The 22,322-nt window shown below is 35.4% G+C and overlaps 2 protein-coding genes across 2 annotated transcripts in view; both read right to left on the bottom strand.

Annotated features, from left to right (window-relative positions):
- The window catches only part of klhl2 (kelch-like family member 2), a 28,668-nt gene extending 16,173 nt beyond the window's left edge, over nt 1-12,495 (bottom strand). Inside the window, exons 1-5 of the mRNA XM_059342817.1 lie at nt 11,809-12,495; nt 4,042-4,161; nt 2,726-2,832; nt 2,512-2,633; nt 20-182 (exon numbers count right to left, since the gene is read on the bottom strand). Coding sequence (XP_059198800.1) covers nt 20-182; nt 2,512-2,633; nt 2,726-2,832; nt 4,042-4,161; nt 11,809-11,876 — 580 coding nt within the window. The 5' untranslated portion in view covers nt 11,877-12,495. The remainder of the gene's footprint in view (nt 1-19; nt 183-2,511; nt 2,634-2,725; nt 2,833-4,041; nt 4,162-11,808) is intronic.
- A 5,322-nt stretch (nt 12,496-17,817) lies between these two features.
- med28 (mediator complex subunit 28) lies at nt 17,818-22,308 on the bottom strand. The gene is made up of 4 exons (XM_059342891.1): nt 22,108-22,308; nt 19,628-19,694; nt 19,409-19,521; nt 17,818-18,410 (listed from the first exon to the last, which is right to left on the bottom strand). Exons 1-4 carry the CDS (start codon nt 22,306-22,308, stop codon nt 18,207-18,209), a joined length of 585 nt encoding a protein of 194 aa, XP_059198874.1. The 3' UTR covers nt 17,818-18,206.
- Between the last annotated feature and the right edge of the window lie 14 nt (nt 22,309-22,322).

The raw sequence follows: 22,322 nt of genomic DNA, 5'->3' as shown, positions 1-22,322 counted from the left end.
GAGATTTGAAGACACAAACCTGCATAGCTGTTGGCCTGTGTGAGGAGCTGAGAGCAGGCGTGGAGGTCAGCGAAGGCTCGTATTCCCAGACAGTTGGATGGATGAAGCTGCGAGCTGAGGAACTCACAACAAGCCTTTTTCACCTCGTTGAGCTGCAGCAGGCCGGCTGCAGGCAGCAACGCCTGTCAAACACACAACATCCTGCATAAAGGGGCAGTCGTGGTGCTTTTATAATACAGATTCATTCAAGTTTAAGGGATGATAGGTGTGTGGAGAAATGATCTTTATGTCGAACTAGACTCCATCACTCCTCTAAACAGTTTTAAACACAAGCAGTCAGATGCTTTTTTTTTTTTTTTTTTACAAGCTGTTTAGCTGAAATTCGCCTATTCACCCATTAAAGCCGGGAAAGCGGATACGTCGTTTTGTAGTATTTGTATTTTTTTCAGTCTCTTGGCCAATGAAATGCATCAGAATACATGTGGGAGTGTCGCAATCCAACATGGGACTTTTCCTTAACTTTGAAATCATCACCAAAAAAGACACAGAATTACCAAAAAAGACACAAAATTATTTAAAAAAGACACAGAATTACCCAAAAAAGACATTAAATTATTTAAAAAAGACACAGAATTACCCAAAAAAAGACACAAAATTATTAAAAAAGACACAGAATTACCAAAAAAAGACACAGAATTACCAAAAAAGACACAGAATTACCAAAAAAAGACACAAAATTAGCAAAAAAGACACAGAATTACCAAAAAAGACACAGAATTACCAAAAAAAGACACAAAATTAGCAAAAAAGACACAGAATTACCAAAAAAAGACAGAATTACCAAAAAAAAAAATACAATTTAAAAAAAATAAAAAAACTTCAGGTTTTAGGGGCTTATTTTAAAATCTCCCAAAGGTTTTACAGCTATTTTTCCAGACGTTTTAGGCCTAAATGGGTTAAAGACATAACTTTCTATCAGTCTATTTTGAAAACATTTGTCACACAATATACACTACTGCTCAAAAGTTTGGGGTCACTTAGAAAATATGTGTTGTTTGCCATGAAAACAAACTGTTTTATACATGAAATGAGTTACCACACACACACACACACACACACACAGGACACTGATTATTCCAGGCTACCATGGTTCAGACATTAATTCTTTACTTGAAGCGTGATATCGTGAGGTAAGGTTTGTTTACCAGTTATGGAAAAACAAGGCAGTTTAATTTGCGATAAATTCACTAGCAGCATGTTTATGTTACTCCTGCTTGTTCAGTTCATGCGGCCTGTTCAGATGTCGTATCAGGCTGCTGAAGAATTTTAATGAGTGACCAGCTCCTTGGGTTTAACAGTTATTAGATTTATGCAACACAGATTCATATGTTATCCAGTTTGATACCTTGACCTACGTTTGAATGCACGTGTGTGTGTGTGTGTGTGTGTGTGTGTTTGTGTAGTCAGGTTAACCAACTAACTGAGGAATAAATACTGTTTTAAAATATTGTAATTGAAATGTCTGAGTATTAACCCTTTATAGGGCACTCCTGGAAATTGAAAATGTCAACCGTGAAGTGTATTTGGAGGATACTACAAGACTTTTTGCAAAATGTTTCATTTTTATATTGCAAATCGAGGTCAATTGAGTCATTATTATTATTATTATTATTATATTTATTATAGTCTCTTTCCACATAATTTGCATCCATCACCACTTTATCTTTTACCTTTAAACTATTTATTATCTTTTTAGACTACTTATTCCATATGCGTAATGCCTGAATGTCTTTTTTAAAGCACCTTATATATGAGAAGCACACGTAAATGTAGTTGTATACTTTTTTTTATACAATGACAATAAAGGAAAGCTTGAATCTTGTGTGATTTACTGATTGGTCAGATGCCACAGTGTCACTATCTGTGATGTAGAAATCCATATGGTTCTATGAGGAGACCTGTTATAGATGTCTGCTCAAGTTACCAAATATGGTTCTTTGCCTGATAAAGGGTTAAAGTTTAAAATAAAACAGCTGTCTTTCCTTTGACAGTGTGTGTGTGTGTGTGTGTGTGTGTGTGTGTGTGTGTGAGCTTCAGATCTTTTAACTATCCAACTCGTTCATATAACCCACTGGCTCTAAATATCCCTGCTGTTAAAACGGAGGTAGGGAAATTCGCTTTTGTTTATTTCGCTCCTTTTAAATGGAATAATTTACTGTCACAGCTTCAGTTGGATACACTGATTCCTTTTAATCATTTTGAAGACATTCTTATTAATCTTATGATTTCTGAATGTGCATGTGCTCATTGAATTTATTGTGCTTCTGTTGAGTATATATTATTATGGATACGTAGTATAATGTGTTAAATTGTATTTGTACTGTAACCAGGGCGCCATTGGAAATGAGAGCTTGCTCTCAATTGGGCCTCCCTGAATAAATAAAGGTGAAATGAATGAAATGTGTGTGTGTGTGTGTGTGTGTGTGTGTGTGTGTGTGTGTGTGTGTGTACCTGCACGTTATCCTCTGTGACCTGTATCTCTGCTGTGTAGATGTAATCGACCAGCAGACCCAGAGTCCAACCGTCCATCTCCTTTATCCGAACTCGTTTCGCCCGGCTCTCTGCCATCTCACCTGTTGGTTCGTGTCAGACATCCATTACCACACAGGACTTAAACAACCCTCAGAAACATAAAGATCCTGATGGATAGAATACGAGTCCTCACCTGTAAACATAGCGTGGAAGTAGGGGCTCCCTGCAGCCAGAACCACCCTGTGAGCAGAGATCTCTACGTCCTCCGCCACTATGGTCACGTCACACAACAAGCTCTGGCTGTGATAGAGAGGTACAGAGTTTAAGTTTTAAAAAGGTGAGTGCACAGAGGAAAACAGAGGGCTAGAGAGAGAGAGAGCTGGGACAGTTAGATTGTATGAATTATATATTGATTGTAAATACTGTTCAATGATTGTAAATATTGCTTTCTTTTATTGTTTTTAGTTTTTATTTTCTTTTAAAATGAATAATAGAAGTATAATAATTTATTTTAAATATTGCTTTCCTTATCTTGTTTTTTTTTTTTTTTCTGATGCTTGCTTTGGCAATATATACATTGTTACGTCATGCCAATAAAGCCAATTGAATTGAAATTTAATTGAATTGAGAGAGGGAGAGAGAGAGAGAGGGAGAGAGAGAGAGAGAGAGAGAGAGAGAGAGAGAGAGAGAGAGAGAGAGAGAGAGAGAGAGAGAAAGTAGTTTTATTTTTATTTTTATTTTCTTTGCTGGGACAGTTTGTACACAGATTGTATGAATAATAGATTGATTGTAATTCAATGATTGAAAAATATTGCTTTCTTTTATTATTATTAGTTTTTCTTTTTCTTTTTAAAATGAATAATAGAATTATAATAATTTATTGTACATATTGAGAGAGAGAGAGAGAGTGAACACAGCCTCAGTCAGCCTGAGACAGAGCTACACTTCCTCACCAAATGTAAAAAATATAAACAAATTAGAGAAAAAATTCCAAAAATTTGAATCCGTCAAAAAAGTTTTTTTTTAAATGGTCAGATGAGGAAAGAGTCACAGAGCTGTAGATTAGATTAGCAGCAGTCTATGTTTCTGCCTGTCACACACTGAGAGACAGCCAGTGACACACAGCTGTTGGTTGTTTTTATTTTTATTTTTATTTTTATTTTTTCTTCTTCTTTGCTGGGACAGTTAGATTGTATGAATGATAGATTGATTGTAATTCAATGATTGTAAATATTGCTTTCTTTTATTGTTATTAGTTTTTCTTTTCTTTTAAAATGAATAATAGAATTATAATAATCTATTGTAAATATTACTTTCCTTACTGTTATCTTTTTTTTCCTGACGCTTGCTTTGGCAATATGTCCAGTGTTACGTCATGCCAATAAAGCCAATTAAATTGAGAGAGAGAGAGAGAGAGAGAGAGAGAGAGAGAGAGAGAGAGAGAGAGAGAGAGAGAGAGAGAGACAGAGAGAGAGAGAGAGAGAGAGAGAGAAAGTGAGAGAGCATCACCTGCGCAGCTCGTTCATGACTTTGAACGCCTTCCTCATGTGCCGAGGGTTGAGAGTGACAGGACCTTGCCTCTCAGCGCCATCTTCTTTGTCCAGAGCGTGTGGACAAAGTCTGGTGCACCTGAGAGACAGACACACAACACACCGTTACTGAGGACACACACCAGGCTGCTGGTTTCTTACATTTACATTTAGTCATTTAGCAGACGCTTTTATCCAAAGCGACTTAAAGGAAGAACAAAAGCAAACAATCAAGGTATAGTGCAAAAAGAGCTATTAGTGCATCAATAAGTGCTAGTGACAATTCTTAGTAGAATTATCGTGTGGTGCTAGGAGAGAAGTAAGTAAGTAAGTAAACTTTATTTATATAGCACCTTTCACAGACAGAAGTCACAAAGTGCTTCACATAAAAATCATACACATAACATAAAAATGTACATACAAGTTTAACATACAATTTAAACAACCATAGCAGTCCCGAAACAATTAATCAAAAGCCTGAACAAATAAAAATGTCTTCAGTTGGCTTCTAAAAGTGACAACAGAATCTACTGAGCTCAGTGAGGGAGGGAAACTGTTCCAAAGCTTGGCAGCAACAGCCTGGAAAGCTCGATCACCTCTGGTTCAGAGATGCTCTCTGTAGAGCTGAAGGTCTTCAGGAGTTTTTTAAAGGTAGAGAGGGACGCCCCTGCTCTGGTGGGAACTGGTAGTGTGTTCCACCAGCGGGGAACAAGAAATGCAAAGAGTCTGGATTGTCTTGGACCAACGGAGGCAGAGCCAGGCGCCGTTCACTGGAAGAGCGCAACGGTGGTGAGGTAGCATATGTCTGAATCAGGGAGTTCAGGTCTTTTACACAAAGGAGGTCTGAAAGTCAGTGATGAACGAGGCACCTGGATATGAGCTTGAAATTGTGAGCACAGTTAAATACCAGAGAGAAACCAGTGAAATTATTTAGATTATTTTATCTTTGTACTGTTTTCTATGTTTTGTTATTGTTGTACCTTCAATCCAATCCAATCCCCCTTTATTTGTATAGCACATTTAAACAACACAAACGTCTCCAAAGTGCTGTACATAAAATCAACAATAAAACAAACAATTCCATATACCAATCAGCAATAAATAATAAGCGTCTTTGTTAAGCGTCTTTGAATATCCTTAAAAGTGCTATATAAGTCCAGTGTATTATTATTATTATTATTATTATAAATGCATATCAAATATATTATAAAAAGTATATATTAAATATATTCTTAAAAAAAAAATATATATATATATATATATATGTATATTTAAATTAAACAGAGATCTGATTGAGACAAATGTTGCTCTGGCATGACACGTATTATGAGTCAGCACTGTAGGATGGTTTGCAACTGTCATTTAATTACTTCACAGTAAAATCACCAAAATTACCAAAAAACTTTTTTTTTCTTCGTTTCAGTCCACAGAAGAGTTGCTTCAACAACAATAAAACACTTTCATGAAAACTGTTGACAGCACGTTATGTGGTGGATTCAGAGTAGTTCAGCCACTGATTGTTGACAGAAATGTTGCTGTTGCATGTTTTAAACATCTATTCAATGTTGTGAGCTTCACAAATTCCATTTAATTGTTTCAGTTCTACACCTCAGTTGTCCTGAGGTGTAGAGGAGTGCAAACTGCTTCCTACAAAATGACCATAAAATGTAATCTCTCTGCAAAGAGGTTCAACTAAAACTGAACTTTATTATTGCAGGACTGCATGAGTTTTAGCACGGAGCTCAACAATTAGGACGAAGCTTTTTAAGCCCTTTCAAGGCGATAGATCCTGACATTACAGGAAACTACAAGATCTAAGGACTCCAGTGGTACCAGGTCATGATACCTTGCCAGGGACGGGCTCCAATTTAGGCAATTTTAGCGAGGACATGTGAATTTTTAAAGCGCGCCTCTCAGAATCAGAATCAGAATCACTTTATTAGTCCCTTGAAGGGAGATTTAGCAGGACACACAAGACAAGGAACACAACAACGATAACATAAGAAGACCCAATAAAGGTCTGGTAAAACGGTCAAAGAAACGCCATACGCATATATAAAATCACTGACACATGCTCATTACAGAGCTAATACCCCTAAATGGAGAATTAATACCTAGTATAGGCAAAAAGTGCAATGTGCAGATGTGCAAGAAGCAGACTTGTGAAGATACTTTCTATTAGTTAAATAAATGGCAGTTGGTATAAATGAGACCTGGAGTCTTTTAGTCCTCCACCTAGGGGCCCTAAGACGACGGCCTGAGGGCAAGAGCTCAAATTCATTCTGAAGAGGGTGATCAGGACAATCTATAATGGCGTTAGCCTTCCTCAGGACCTGTCTGTTATACACTACCGGTCAAAAGTTTTAGAACACCCCAATTTTTCCAGTTTTTTATTGAAATCAAGCAGTTCAAGTCAAATGAGCTTGAAAGGCTACAAAGGTAAGTGGTGAACTGCCAGAGGTAAATAAAAAAGGTAAGGTTAACCAAAACTGGAAAATAATGTACATTTCAGAATTATACAAGTAGGCCTTTTTCAGGGAACAAGAAATGGGTTAACAACTTAACTCTATGGAGTCTTGGGCTATTTTGTCCATTTTTGAATTCTTTTCATGTCTTTGTAAGTCATTTTGTGTCTTTTTTTGGTCATTTTGTGTCTTTTTTTAGTCATTTTGTGTCTTTTGGTGTATTTTTTGGTCATTCTGTGTCTTTTTTTGGTCATTTTGTGTCTTTTTTTAGTCATTTTGTGTCTTTTGGTGTATTTTTTTGTCATTTTGTGTCTTTTTTTTGTCATTTTGTGTCTTTTTTTAGTCCTTTAGTCCAACATAAAATATGATTTTGAATCTTTTTTTTACTTTCAAAACACTATCATGCTCAATAAAGAATTTTAGATGTTACAAATGTGCATTAATTTCAGAGTACACTGAGACATTAAACTGCATAATTTTCAATTAAATTCTGGAAAAGTTGGTGTGTTCTAAAACTTTTGACCAGTAGTGTACATAAAGCCTTCCTGCTGACTTCCTGAAATCCTTCCAGCAGTATTGACCAGCCTACCAAGGCCATTCTTGTTGGACAAGTTCAGGTTTCCAAACCATGCAACAATACAAAAGGTTAAAACAGATTCAATAAAATCTGACCCATGACATCAAGATATCTGAATGAAAATGGGCTCTATGGGTAGCCACGGGGCCCTTTTTACAAACAGCCTACTTTATGATGATAAGATGCAGTTTAAACATGATTTTTTTGGAGCTGATGATGGCAGCGAGCCAACTCTGGGGAGAAGGAGATCGTCAGAACATTTTCAACTGCAAGAAAGTTTGTTGCTTCACTTCTATGACATAGGGCTGGGCGATATATCATTATATTTATAAATGTGATATGGAATTAGACCATATCACATATATTGATATGGGTCAATTTTTTTTTCTTTCTTTATATATAAATGCTGCCCTATAGGGTTTGACATGTTTAGTTATTTTGTAATGTTTGTCATTCTTTTCTCATATAAATATATTTATTTCAGAAAAAGATTGGCCTATTTTATTTCATCGGCTTTTTTTTTAAAGATATTTTTTATTTAAATGTGCACTTTATGGAGCTTTGATTTAAAAAAAAAAAAAAAAGGGTACTCCTGTTGTTACACATTTATGTTCACTTAAATAAAAGGTTTCAATAAAACTACTTGTGACATGTCATATTTGACTTTGACTGAACATTTGCTCTCACTTTGTGATAAAAATATCAGGATATATATCGTATATAGATATTCAGCCTAAATATATTGGGATATGCCCCACTTTGACACACTAGATCTTTGTTCTAAATAATATTTAACATTTAACATAACTGAGGAAATGAATTGTTCAGTGTCAGTCAATTGCTGATTATTTAAAGAAAAAAAATTGAATAAAAAAATGAATAGCTAGGATGCCAGGCAACGTTTTCTGCATTATATATTGTGTAAAAAAACGGCACATATCGTACAGCATACACTGATACCGATAGGCCTTCAATATCAGCTACGTGATATATCTGTCAGGCTCTAGTTCTGATTAATTTAATATGGAAATGCACTTTAGTCTTTGTTGTTATTTGATAACCGCCAATGCATAAAACCAGTTAAATAAGTAAAAATGAGAGGATTACCTTCTCCCTTGGCCTTCAGAAAGATAAATGTGTTAAACTGTGTTTGAATATGTTAATCTGGAACAGACAGAACTACTGTAAGGATGACCCTGTAATACTGTTTTGTACTGTAACATTGTACTATGCTCTATTGGGTCTAATGATTAGTTTGCATTACTTATATTTAATTTCGAAACTCCACGGTGGATAATTTCTTTTTCTTTTTTCTATTTGCTCTTTTACATATGTCTACCTTTCCCAGTTTGTTCAAAGTTCTCAAATGTAATACGCTTAACTTTCTGTATCTTGTTTCTTGCTTTGTAAACAAAAAACCTTGATTGTGAGTGGCAGAAATACTATTGTATATTGTCTGAAAGTACGCACTGTTCAAGGTTCAAGGTTCAAGGTTCAAGGTACTTTTATTGCCATTTATGTAAAAAAAAAAAACATATTGGAATTTGTTTCAGTAGTTACAGTGTGTGTGTTTTAAATAACATATAGTGCAGCTAGACAAAGACAGTGATGACACAACAGACAGATAGTGCATATGTAATGATCGAGGTAGTAGTAATAATAATAATAATAATAATAATAAAGTGCAATGGGGTGGGCATCAGTCCTAGTTCAGTTCAATGGTCATACGCACTGTATGATAATGCTCTCACAAAATAAAATAAAAAAATGTTAAAAAAAAAAAAAAAAGTAAAAATGCAGATTTCTGCACCACTTGGCTGACCAAGCAACTGAAAAGAAACATCAACTTTGAACCCTGGACTACAGAATAAACTGGCCCCGACCTCCCACCCTCTCAGCAGAGTTTATGCACCCTTTGCTTCCAAGTTACAATGAAATATATATATATAATGTTGGAATAACGCCACCTCGGCCCAGCTGCTAGGTGTGTCACTTGGTTTCAGGTGATGTGATTAAAGGAACGACTTTATTTATGAAAATGCACCGCGTGATCTCAGTGTAAGCTCATTATCAGGGTCGTTGGATCAGCTTTTGACAGAGAAATCCTCAAAAGGACAATCAGCTAATAATGCAGGCTGATCATAGCTGATTTTGCACTTTAGCTCCCTGACAAATAAGCAATTAATCAAATTACCGATACCATTTACACACAGTGAGAAGGCGGCCCAGTGATGAACCAGCATTGATGAAGTGGCCACTGAGTGTAAATTTGTAGAAGCTCTCTTTAGCACTTCAGACTATATACGGACATCAGTGACTAATATTCAGCATTCAAAAACCCTAGTGATTCAAAATCCTGCTCAAGTAAAATCACAGACAAATTATTAGCAAAATCTACTTAAAATTTCAAAGTAAAAGCACTTGTTCTGCAGAAAAATTACCTCTGTGAGTGATGTATTATGTAGAACATTATTCAATTGTTAATAGTGATGCATCAAGTGGCTGCTCGAGGTGGATTTTAACAACTTCATATACAGTTGGCTCATTTGGTCCAGTGTTTCCCAACCAAGGGGTCGGGCCCCTCTGAAGGTTCACATAATAAATCTGAGTGGTCTTAAGATGCTTCACGTTAAATCAGGCACTGGGCGATACGCTGGTAGAGTGTACTGTAACAAATTGCTGTAAGAAAACAGCCAGATTGTGACAGTAACATACTGTTTTCCATTAAAAAGGTATTATTATACTGTAGAAAACAATGCATCCTGGGCAATATGTATAGGTAGTTTGCCATTTCCCATAAAATACTGTAATATACCATGAATAGCATTGCATTCTGGGAGTTATGGTAGAATCAACAGCAGAGAAAATACGGAAAACTACTGTATTTCTAGAGGAGACATGGTCTTTCCTTTCTTGGAACATCCATTTTAATCCTGCATTTCTTGAGATAATCACAGTATAAGTTGAACTGAAATGTTTTATTTGTTAGATGATGTTTGCAGTATCAGTATTTTACTGTCAAATCAAGGAGATACAGGATTGTCCTGTAATTCAGTATGTGGTTTTATCAAAGTAACATACTGTAAAGTAAAATAACAGGAAGGGTTTTGTACAATTAACAGTAGAATGCTGGCAACCCTGCTGCCAGTATTTTACTGTTAATTTACAAGATAATTGTTTACAGTGTGATTAACACTGTCGCATCACAACAACAGGGTCACAAGTTTGAATCCGGCTTAAATTAGTGACTCTAAATTCTAAATCTACTAAATTAGCATATGACGATCTCCACAGTGAAACATCATGATGGATGATGATACTGTCACCAAAAAATACTCAAATCATATGGACACCAAACCCACTACAGGGACGATAGATAGATAGATAGATAGATAGATAGATAGATAGATAGATAGATAGATAGATAGATACTTTATTTATCCCATTAAGGACCATCATCATCTTGTTAATTCTTTCACCAGTAATGAGTGCATCACATAGATGGTAAAAATAAGTGCGTTCTTTAACGTTTGAAATAATTCTCTTATACTTATGATCTGTTAATGTGACTGTGCACCATTATTTCAATCTGCCCAGGAGTTTGTGCTTTCTGGATACTCGTTGGGGGAATTTGAGAGCTTCTTGTTTTCTTGCAACAAGTCTGGAGTTGACAAGTCACAGGAGTCAACTCCGGCTGATATCATGTGAACCATAATAGTGTGTTCTTGACACTCTTACAGTTTTAGAACACACCACCATGTGCATAAAATCAGAGTTAAAACTTTACTTTTTTTTATCCAATACGAACAGTGATCTCCATTTATCACAGTCCCTGTAAAGTCCAATATCATAGCACTACCTTTTGTACAACCTATCGACTACAAATCTTCGTATATTTTTGAAAATCTATCACAATACTCAAGAGGTAATCAATATTATCTTACACCGCTAATCGACTTAAATAGGGAGGGAATGGATTAGGAAAAAGTTTTATTTATTTATTTATTTTACTTCTTAGTATTTTGTGATTGTGGGTGATTATAGCAATCATTAAACAAAAAAGATTATGCTATTTATGAGCTAACCTTATGCCTTGTATTTAATATCTCAATCTGAAACTGGCAAATAAATCTAGTGGAGAAAAAAGTCCAATGTTTGCTTCTAAAAATGTAGTAAACTACATTTAAGGGCCTTAATACAAATAATTCAAGTCAAGTACCTCTAAATTGTAGATGTACTTCCAGCCACTGTTCAGCACACACTAATGGCCTCTCCCTTTTTCTATTTTTTTTTTTTACATAAAACATCCACACATACTGTATAATCATGCTGCTCATGGCAAAATCACGTGGTGCTTGTTTTCTGTCACAAACACACCCACACACACATGGCTACATTAACACACATCCCCTGTGCCATAAACAAAAACACCTCCTTTTTTCCCAACAAACCCTAACAACATGATAAGAAGATCCACCACCACCACCACCACCACCACCAGGCTGCTGCTGCTGCTGCTGCTGCGGGCAGGCTCGGCATCAGTCCCCGGGTCTCAGTGACCGGTCCCCCCGGTCAGCGAGCAGCCACACCGGCTGGCCGCTGTCTCTGTCAATGCGGCACCATCAGTCAAGCAGCAACCTCCGGGAGAAACACACACACTGACACACACACACAGTCTTTTTTTTTTTTTTTTTTTTACACTTACAGCGGATGACTGTCCATGATTCCGGTGTTTTTCAGAGGCTGAAAACTTGGCCCAGCTGCATGCACCATTCCATATCCACAATGTCGTCTTTAGTGGGTCCAAATTCAAGCGGCGACCAGCTGTCCAGAGGCGGGGAGACGGGCTGGCGGCAGCCCCATTAAATCAGTCTGCTTCATATAAATACACAGCCCGACTGCGGTGACACTCACTAACAAACACGTTGCGATTCAGCCCGGCTGCTGCTGCTGTGAGACCCTGCGGACTGCTGCTGCCGCTCCTGTCGGCACCCAGAAAAAAAAACACAAAACAACAAGCCAACCCTGAAACCCAGCAGCGTCAAATGTGGTTTATGGTGGTGGGTTTTTTTTTTTCACCCCTCTCCGTCCCTCCTGGGTGTATATGGGTGCGAGAGGCGGACGGACGAGGCTACCTGTTATTTTCCAATCGCTGATTAAAACGCACAAACAAGGACATGTCGGCAAAGACGGTCCTCTGAGCAGCCAAGGCGTCCCACAAGAAACACTGTCTCCCTCTAGCTGTGGAAGACTGACCGGGGAGGCTCCACACATTAAATACTCACTGTAAATAAATAAAAAACATCACTAAATAATCTGAATTGTGTCTTATTGTGATTACTTACTGTTTATTTGGTGCTTTACAGTAGTGGAATGTACTGTACTTAACCTTTAACCCTTTATCAGGCAAATAACTATATTTGGTAACTTCAGTGGATATCACAATGGGCAGTGGTGGAAAGTAACTAAGTACATTTACTCAAGTACTGTACTTAAGTACAGTTTTGAGGAACTTGTACTTTACGTAAGTATTTCCATTTTATGTTACTTTTTACTTCTACTTCATTTCATTTTTAAGCAACTATTGTACTTTTTACTCCACTACATTTAGCTGCCAACTTTAGTTACTTTAGTTACTTTTCAGGTCGAGATTTAACATAAAACATAATAGATTTAAAATTTGTACTAATTAAACCACACAAAAGGATATTGAGTAGTTAAAATGAGCCCTATGTTGACAACAGTAAATTCAAAGCTAACATAAATGCATCAAAAATAATAATACAATAATATATTTGGACAATCTGTGTGAATCCATTATGCATTGCGAATACTTTTACTTTTGATACTTTAAGTACATTTTGATGCTGATACTTTTGTACTTTTACTTAAGTAAGTTTTGAATGCAGGGCTTTTACTTGTAGTGGAGTAATTTCACAGTGAGGTATTAGTACTTCTACTTGAGTAAGGGATCTGAATACTTCTTCCACCACTGACAATGGGGCAGTGGCGGTTCTACACAGGGGCCTCCAGGGGCCACTGCCCCCGTGAAGAAGCCTTTGGCCCCTGCTGTGGCCCCTGTGTCAAATTAATGATAAAATGGTCGATTTATAGCAATGAACAATGGAACAATTCTAACCTTTTTTTTTTGTTCAAACAATATCTCATTGTACACAAAAGGAACCCTGAATGTGTACATTGTATAATAGTTTAACTCTATGGAGTCTTATAGGGCTATTTTGTCCATTTCTGAATCCTTTTCATGTCTTTACGTGTCTTTGTAAGTCATTTTCTGTCTTTTTTGGTCATTTGTGTCTTTTTGTGTCTTTTTTTTGGTCTGCTTTGTTTTTACGTCTGGATGTGATGAAGAAGTCAGGCTTTGGCGCTTTTGGAGACTCCAAAGGGTTAATTGTGCAATAAAATATTTATAATACAATCACTTTTTTTATTTTGAAAGTGCAGTACAGTCAGAATGATATATATATATATATATATATATATATATATATATAAAGATCATTCTGACTGTACTGCACTTTCAAAATAAAAAAGTGATTGTGCACAAAAATGAGAAAAGTCATTGTCATACAAAAAAACTGGTATTGTTGGTGAGTCTCATTATTTAAATCAATGTATTTGTATCTTCCAAATATACTGAAATGCAAAGTTTAAATAAGCTAAAATAAAGATTTTGAATGCTTAAATATCATCTTTGCCATTTTTTTATGTGCTAATGTGCCCCTTCGATTAAACTCTGGCAAGAAAAAAAGTTGCATATTTAAGAGATTTAAAGTGGCAAATCTGTGCGAAAAAAGTCACAGATTTACAAGATTTAAAGTGGTGAATCTGCAAGAAAAGTTGCTTTTTCCCCCCACTTCTTTCTCATAAATCTGTGACTTTTTTCTTGTAGATTTGCCACTTTAATCTAGTAAATTTGCAACTTTTTTCTCAAAATATTTTTATTTTTTATTTTGGAAATCCGTTGAAGTTACCAAATGCGGTTCTTCGCCTGATAAAGGGTTAATAGGGCACTCATTGAAATACTTGTACATTCAAAATTTCAACCCTAGAGAATATTGGAGGATATTACATACAGCCAGAATGTGTTAAAAAAACATACGAAAATAATATCTATCTATAAGATATTATAATATCTATAATAATCTACGAGAAAAAATGCACAGATTTATAAGATTTAAAGTGGTGAATCTGTGAGAAAAAAAGTAGCGACTTTTTTCGCACAGATTTACCACTTTAAATCTCTTAAATCTGCGACTTTTTGTCTTGTAGATTTGCCACTTTAATCTAGTAAATTTGCAACTTTTTTCTCGAAATATTACCTGAAGTTACCAAATATAGTTCTTTGCCTGATAAAGGGTTAAACAGCCTAAAATTTTAAGGTAGGCTACTTGTACTTTATTTGAGTATTTCTATTTTATGTAAAGGTGCATCTCAATACATTAGAATATGATGGAAAAGTCAATTTCCAGTAGTTCAAGTCAAATAACCCCAACCAAGTGTTGAGTGCATATAGCTGGACATAATTTTTGATTTACTATATCAAAACTTACTATGATATATCACTGTTTTGACACAAATCCCATCATCCTTCTTCAGTATCTCATCGTATTGACTTGGTAACTGTCTCTAAAGATTGATATCTATATATATTTTTGACTTAATATTTCATAATTATGACTGACTCAAAACTTTTATATACTATCTCGTTGTTTCAAATAATAATTCATAATTTCACAATCTCCATTGTGAGGCATTATTCACAGAAGTATCTGAACAGGGTGATGTTTTGCTTCTTTTTTAATGAACATAAAATATCGAAACATACATTAAGATAAATAAGGTGTCAGAAAAACAAAACAAGACAGAATCATCTGATTAAGGAAATAAAAAACATAATATATAACATAACATAAGTAATTTAGTAGTAGTTTAAAAAATACAGTAAGGCCAAAGAATGAATAATTAAGAATACATGAAATAAAAATAAAATAAATAAAAATAGATATCATTATAACAATAATATCAACTGACAAAAATATTAAAAAAACAAGTGAATACAAATTTATAATTATTATATCATCACCTAAGCCCATTTATCCCAGGAAAAAAATAAACTGATGCATTGTTGTGCACTATGAAAATACAAATACTCACTGTAAGTCAAATTTATAAAACTAATATTATCTTACTTGTTATTTAGAGATAGAAAATAAAATATGTGGATTTACTGTAGGTGATGATATAATAATTATAAATTTATATTCACTTGTTTTTTTTTTATATTTTTGTCAGTTGATATTATTGTTATAATGATATCTATTTTTATTTATTTTATTTTTATTTCATTTATTATCAATTATTCACTCTTTGGCCTTACTGTATGTTTTAAACTACTACTACATTACTTATGTTATGTTATATATTATGTTTTTTTATTTCCTTAATCAGATGATTCTATTTTGTTTTGTTTTTCTGACACCTTATTTATCTTAATGTATGTTTCCATATTTTATGTTTATTAAAAAAAGAAGCAAAACATCACCCTGTTCAGATACTTCTGTGAAAAATGCTTCACAATGAAGATTGTGAAATTATGAATTATTATTTGAAACAACGAGATAGTAAATAAAAGTTTTGAGTCAGTCATAATTATGAAATATTAAGTCAAAAATATATATAGATATCAACCTTTAGAGACAGTTACCAAGTCAATGTGATGAGATACTGAAGAAGGATGATGGGATTTGTGTCAAAACAGTGATATATCAAAGTAAATTTTGATATAGTAAATCAAAATGACAAGAAAATCTGTAAGATTAAAATTCCCCCTGTGTATTTCCCCACAAATCCCATTTAGAACTAGAAAAAAAAGAACAAAACATTCAACTAGAGGCTGCATAACAGCAGTTTACACAGCATCTGATTCAGTGAAGTAGTCATTATCAGAGATTGTATAAAAAAGAAGAGAAAAAGAAAAAGTCCATCTGGACATCTGCAAATCCAATAATAAATCCATGTTTTCCCTGTTCACTCGTGTGAAGACCACAGACCCTTATTCTGCAAGACGCCTTGCCCCCCTCACAGTCCATCTGTGAACATTGGTGTCTGGCTGTGCGTCCGGGCGAGAGCTGTGAAGCTGCGGAGAACAAGTCTGTGGTGGTGTGAAGACGCTGAATGCATCAGAGACAACAGGCTGTCAGGAGGCTCAGTCATCTCAACTCACTTCTCACTCATCATTTCATGCCCAAGTGACAAGAAATAATAAAGCTGTCAGCAGGTTAATTCTGACCCACAATGACAAGAGTCCACTTTGATAGCCCGTGGCCTAGAGGTTAGGAATTGGGCTTGTAACTTGTAACTGGAGAGTCGCCGGTTCAAATCCCGGTACTGACAGGTCTAGGACTGAAGTGCCCTTGAGCAAGGCACCAAACCTCCCCTCCCCGGGCGCAGTAATCTGTGGCTCAGTTGGTAGAGTGACCGAAGGGTTGGTGGTTCGATCCCCTACTACATGTCGAAGTATCATTGATGCTGCATTCATCGGTTTGTGAATGAATTCCCAATGGTGGCAGGTGGCACCGTTTAGTGTAGCCTCGGCCACCAGTATGAATGTGTGTGAAAGCGTGAATGAGCGCAGTCTGTAGTGTAAAGCGCTTTGAGTGGTCGCAAAAGTGACTAGAAAAGCGCTATACAAGTGTGTTCACAATTAAAAAAAAGGATGGGTTAAATGAATTTCCCCATTATGGGATTAATAGAGTAATCTTCTCTTCTCTAATAGAAATACATGGCTATTTCAAATTAGCAGAGGTGGAAGAAGTATTCAGATCCATTACTTAGGTAAAAGAACTAATACCACACTGCAGAATTAATCCACTAAAAGTCCTGCATTCAAAAGTATACATTTTTTAAAATGTACTTAAAGTATAAAAAATAAAAGTACTGAACGGTCCCACTAAGATTGTTTTATATGTTTTAAATATATTATTGTATTATAATTATTGATGCTGTCAGCTAATGTAGAAAAAGGTGTAAAAAGTACAATATTTGCCTCTAAAATGTAGTGGAGTATAAGATAAATAAAATGGAAATTAATACCTCAAAATTGAGCTGAAGTACTTGAGTACATGTACTTAGCTACATTCCACCACTGCAATTTATGCATCATAAATAGGCAATTTTGTAAAAAAATGGCATGCCAACTCCCACTTTGTTTCTTTCTTCCTGACAGCTGTGGAGGTACGCCTACATACTTGACTAGAACTTTGTGTAATTTATTCGTAGGTCAAATGGTCAGGTAAATATTTTTACTTACTTATTTACTTTACTTACTTACTTTTTTAGTTGTGGTCAGATAATACAAAAGCCAGCTTTGTTTTTACAAAAAAGCTGTCAGATTAAGGATTAAACCCGTTTAATTTCAAAGTGGGTTTGTGAATTAAGAAAAAATATATTTTGGTTTTTGTTGCTGATGTTTTTTTTAGGCGTTTCCTTTCTTTATGTTGCACCTATCAGGAGAAGCACTCCTAAATTTGTTGTATTCTGTAAAATGACAATCAAGGGTTTCTATTTTTCTATCCTCTCTTCTTGGTAAATGGTCATGTCTTCATAAACGACAGGCTTCCAGTTCGTATTTTGTCAGACTTTATAAAGCTTTTCCAGATTTACAAAAGACGGAATACTACTCTCAAAACTCAAAACTCATGTTCATGGTTAAAAACAGTGGAATACCCCTTTAAATTCTGTTTTCAAACACAAAAATGATGCACTGTACAATAAGATAAACATAATCAAGTGGAGTCAAAATACTCAGCTGTTTTATTTTTACAGTAAAAAAGTCAACAACAGAAATATTTACATGAATCAAAATACTGAAAAGAAAAGTTGGAATAAAACTATTTTCCCACAGTTGGGCAGTGACACCAGACTGTTAGTTTTCTCTTAGGTTGGTACGTCACACTTCTGAAAATATTCCCTCCATCTCCCGTCACGTGGTGAACGCAAATGTGTGTTTCCTGTTTCGTGCCGACTTGTGTTGTAGGTTAATGTCTTTCAACAGAAGACTGATGGGAGTCCACCTTTCGTGTGTTAGTTTGGTTTTAAAGGGGCCGGGGGCAGGCTTGCAGAGGCCTGCTCCAGAAAGGCCAGCGGTCCAGGAGGAGGGAGGTCTGATGGTTTGCGGTGCTGAACGCTCACGTCCTCCAGCACTTGTTGCCAGTGGTGCAGTTTGGACAAATGTTTCTGAACCAGCAATTCTTTTCTCTGTAGCTCGTTACGTAATTCTGACACATCCTGAAGTGAGAAAAAAAAGTGGATGTGAAGAGAGAAGACACGTTAACAAATGAAGAGAATACAGATTCAGGTCTGTAGAACCTGATAATGTAATAAATTCCCGATAATGTAATAACCCCGATAATGTAATAAAAATCTGCACTTGAGTCCATTGAAAATGTAATAGAACCTGATAATGTAATTACTTCCCGATAATGTAATTAAGTGCATTTCCCAATAATGTAATACACTTTTTTTTTTTACCACTAATGTAATAAGGTATAGCATTAATGGGAGGTTGTTACATTATCAGGTTAGCCTTCATTTCGCAAGTCCTGATAATGTAATAATTCCCCAATATTGTAATAATTTAACAGCAGACCACCCATTACTTGGGTTCAAGTGGTGATACCGCGTAGGCAACTCTAGCTCAAGAGCTCTAGCGCCACCAACAGGTCAAAGTTGAATGTTTATTCACTTTTGACCACTTGAACCCAAGTAATGGGTGGTCTGCTGTTAAATTATTACAATATTGGGGAATTATTACATTATCAGGACTTGCGAAATGAAGGCTAACCTGATAATGTAATAACCTCCCATTAATGTTATACTTCATTACATGATTGGTAAAAAGTGTATTACATTATTGGGAAATGCACTTTATTACATTATCGGGAAGTTATTACATTATCAGGTTTTATGACATTTTCAATGGACTCAAGTGCAGATTTTTATTACATTATCAGGTTCTACAGGGTCTAAAGCTGCATTCACACCAAACAGGAGATGCAGAGATTAGTGCAGGGTTGCATGCTGGTGGGGGAGTGTCTCATAATTACTCCATATGTGTGACTTAATGCTGTGAACTTTAAGCCCCAATTGTAGCACTAGAAGACTTTATATTTCACAACTGGTGATTTCTGTCAGAGCGTTTTCTGACCTCAACATTTTCAGGTGGAGACACCCACTTCAAAACTCTGAGGATAAATGAGAATTGAAGTATCAGTATAATAATTTACCTCTTTCACCACCTGCTCTGGTTTCTGCACAGATAATTGAAGCCTTTTCTGTAAGAAGAAACACTCTGTCTGTCGAGCCACGTCCAGAAACTTCTGTATACACTGGTCAACACCTGCACACAACAGACAAATATATATACACATCAACATACAGATTATACTTTGAGATAAACTAAAACCACCAGAAGCATAAAGGGAAAAAATTGAGGCTTCACTTACCAGTTCGGATCTCCTCCTGGTCAGTTCCATTAACGTAGTCCTGGCTTACTAGAGATGCAAAACAAGCCTGGAGAATACACACAGAGAGACAAACTTGAGTACATTTACTTAATCATAAATCAATAATGTATTGCATTTATACAGCTCTTTTCATAACATAAAGCGATCAAGCAACCGATCGATACCAGGCTGGACATGCAGTCTGCCACTAAATGCATCCCCTCTCTACGATGCAAAGATGATTCCAATCATTACTAATAACCTTGGTGAATATGGAGAAGTTTCTTCTTTCCAAACAAAAGCTATACACTGTAATAAATTATTCTGTAGTCATTTCATTTTACTTAATATATTTGATAAAATGTATTAAATATAAATGCATCCTTGATTTTAAGGCAGTTGTTTAAGTAACTTTAATATAAAAATGTTTGAGATAGAATCTACTTATTTTGATCACATTAAATATAATCTTTATGTGTATGTAATTCTAAATCAAGAGAATTTTGAATTAATCCAACACAATAGAATTAGTCTGTTTTTAATTGACAGGCACTTCCAGTTAAGTTGTTATTAACTGAACTTGATTAGTTATTAACGTATTTAGATTTAATTAATAATATTGTGTGCAATATGTTGCCTCAATTTTATTGAGTAGCTAAGAATCTACTTATTTTGACCACATTGAATATATTTTTAATATAAAACTATTATTTATTAAATCTAACTATGTTACAAGTTAAGTTAATAATAACTTAACAGGAAGTGTCAATTAAAAACAGACTAATTCTATTGTTTTGGATTCATTCAAAATTCTCTTGATTTAGAATTACATACACATAAAGATTATATTTAATGTGATCAAAATAAGTAGATTCTATCTCCATAATGCAAAGATGATGTTCTCTCATCAAGCGTTTTATTGTGTGTATACTTCCAATATTAACTTAAAAGAACTGGAATATAGAAATCGTATTATTTTTCTAGCTAAAGGACAACACACATTCTTTCAGACTATATTTTCCCTCTGCCACAATATGTTTATCATCTCTGTAAGGCATGGATGATATCCTGTGTTTAGTTTTGCAAATGTATCGGATCATAACTAAGTTTCTTCTTTCCTATCAAACGCAATAGAAAGGAAACAGATTATATCAGACTGTATTTTTGGTCTTCCACAAAATGTATCCTTTCTCTATAATCCACAGTGTACATATATCAAGTGTTTTATTTTGTGTATACGCTACATATTTCAGATCCTAACAAACAACCTTGGTGAATATGTAGCAGTTTCTTCTTTCCAAGCAAAAGTTATAGGAGGACACACATCCATTATTTTCATTCTGCCACTAAATGTTTACCCTCGCTATAATGCACAGATGATATCCTGCCTTATTACATAATGGAGGCTTTATTATTTTCCAAGCAGAAGTTATAGAGGAACACACATTTAGACAGATTTAGACTGTATTTTTGTTCTGCCACAAAATGTGTCTTCTCTCTATAAAAAAAGAACAAATTATACATGAAGCGTTTAATTCTGCAAATATTTCAGAACGCATTATAAGTGAATATGGAGAACGACACAGTGTTGTGGAAATACAGCTGGACTATCATGGAAAAGTCAATTTTCTGTTGTTCAAGTCACATAGCCCAGTCCCACTGTATTGAATGCATATAGATGGGCATACTTTTCAGAGGCCAACATTTCCATATTAAACATACTTTTTAAAATTGATCTTTTGTAATATTCACATTTTTTTGAGACACTGAACTTTAGTTCTTTATTAAATGTAAGCCAGAATCATTATAATTCAAATAAATAAATAAATTAAGACATGAAATGTTTCATTCTGTGTACTTTTTTTGCAGATTATTTGAGATTTTTCTGCAAAGAGATTTTGCAGTGTGCATTCAGCATTTTTAATGTAATCCTGGTGTTTACTGATTTTTGTCATTTCTTTGTGTTTTTGCAATTTTATGTTTTTTTTTGTAATTTTGTTTGTATGTGTGTGTGTATGCGTGTGTGTGTGTGTGTGTGTGTGTGTGTGTGTGAATTTTGTATTTTTGTGTGTGTTTTGTGGTTTTAGTGTGTTTCTTTGTCATTTTCTAGTGTTTTTGTTTTGATTCAACATGTTGATCTAATAATTGAAAATGAAAACAATGATACCAAAACGTCATGGTAAAGATTTTTAAGTGTTGGCTTATACAGGCAGAATGAAAAGGAGTCAAAAACCGACATAATAGCCCCAAACTCCAAAGGGTTAACTAACGTTACATTAGCACGACACCGGTCTGGAAGTTAATAAGCATTAGCTCATTTAGTTTAGCGTCTTTGAAAAAATAGCATTTCATGCATGATTTAGTTCATAAACACGTGATAAAATACAGTATTCGTACATTAAACCTAGCTACCGTAAGATAAACTGGCTAACAACAGTTAGCACAAACAGCTAACGGAAGCTAGCATATTAGCCTCTCACCTCGAAGGAAGCTTCCAGTTCATCCACCAGCGTGTTGTTTCCCGGGGCTCTGGTAGCGGTACCGGGGAAGCCCGGCTGGCCCGGTCCACCGGGACCCCCGACGGGATGCGCACCGGGCGGCTGCTGGCCGGAGAACATGCCGCTCATGGATGAAGCCATCTGGATCTGGTTTCGGTCTGTCCGGTCCGCGCATGCGCACATAGAGGGGGCGGTTC

The sequence above is a fragment of the Centropristis striata genome, chromosome 1 (assembly GCF_030273125.1).
Source record: "Centropristis striata isolate RG_2023a ecotype Rhode Island chromosome 1, C.striata_1.0, whole genome shotgun sequence".
In the NCBI taxonomy this organism is placed as follows: Eukaryota; Metazoa; Chordata; class Actinopteri; order Perciformes; family Serranidae; genus Centropristis; species Centropristis striata.
Note: the sequence above shows the minus strand (reverse complement) of the source record. Positions and strands in the feature narration are given on the sequence as shown.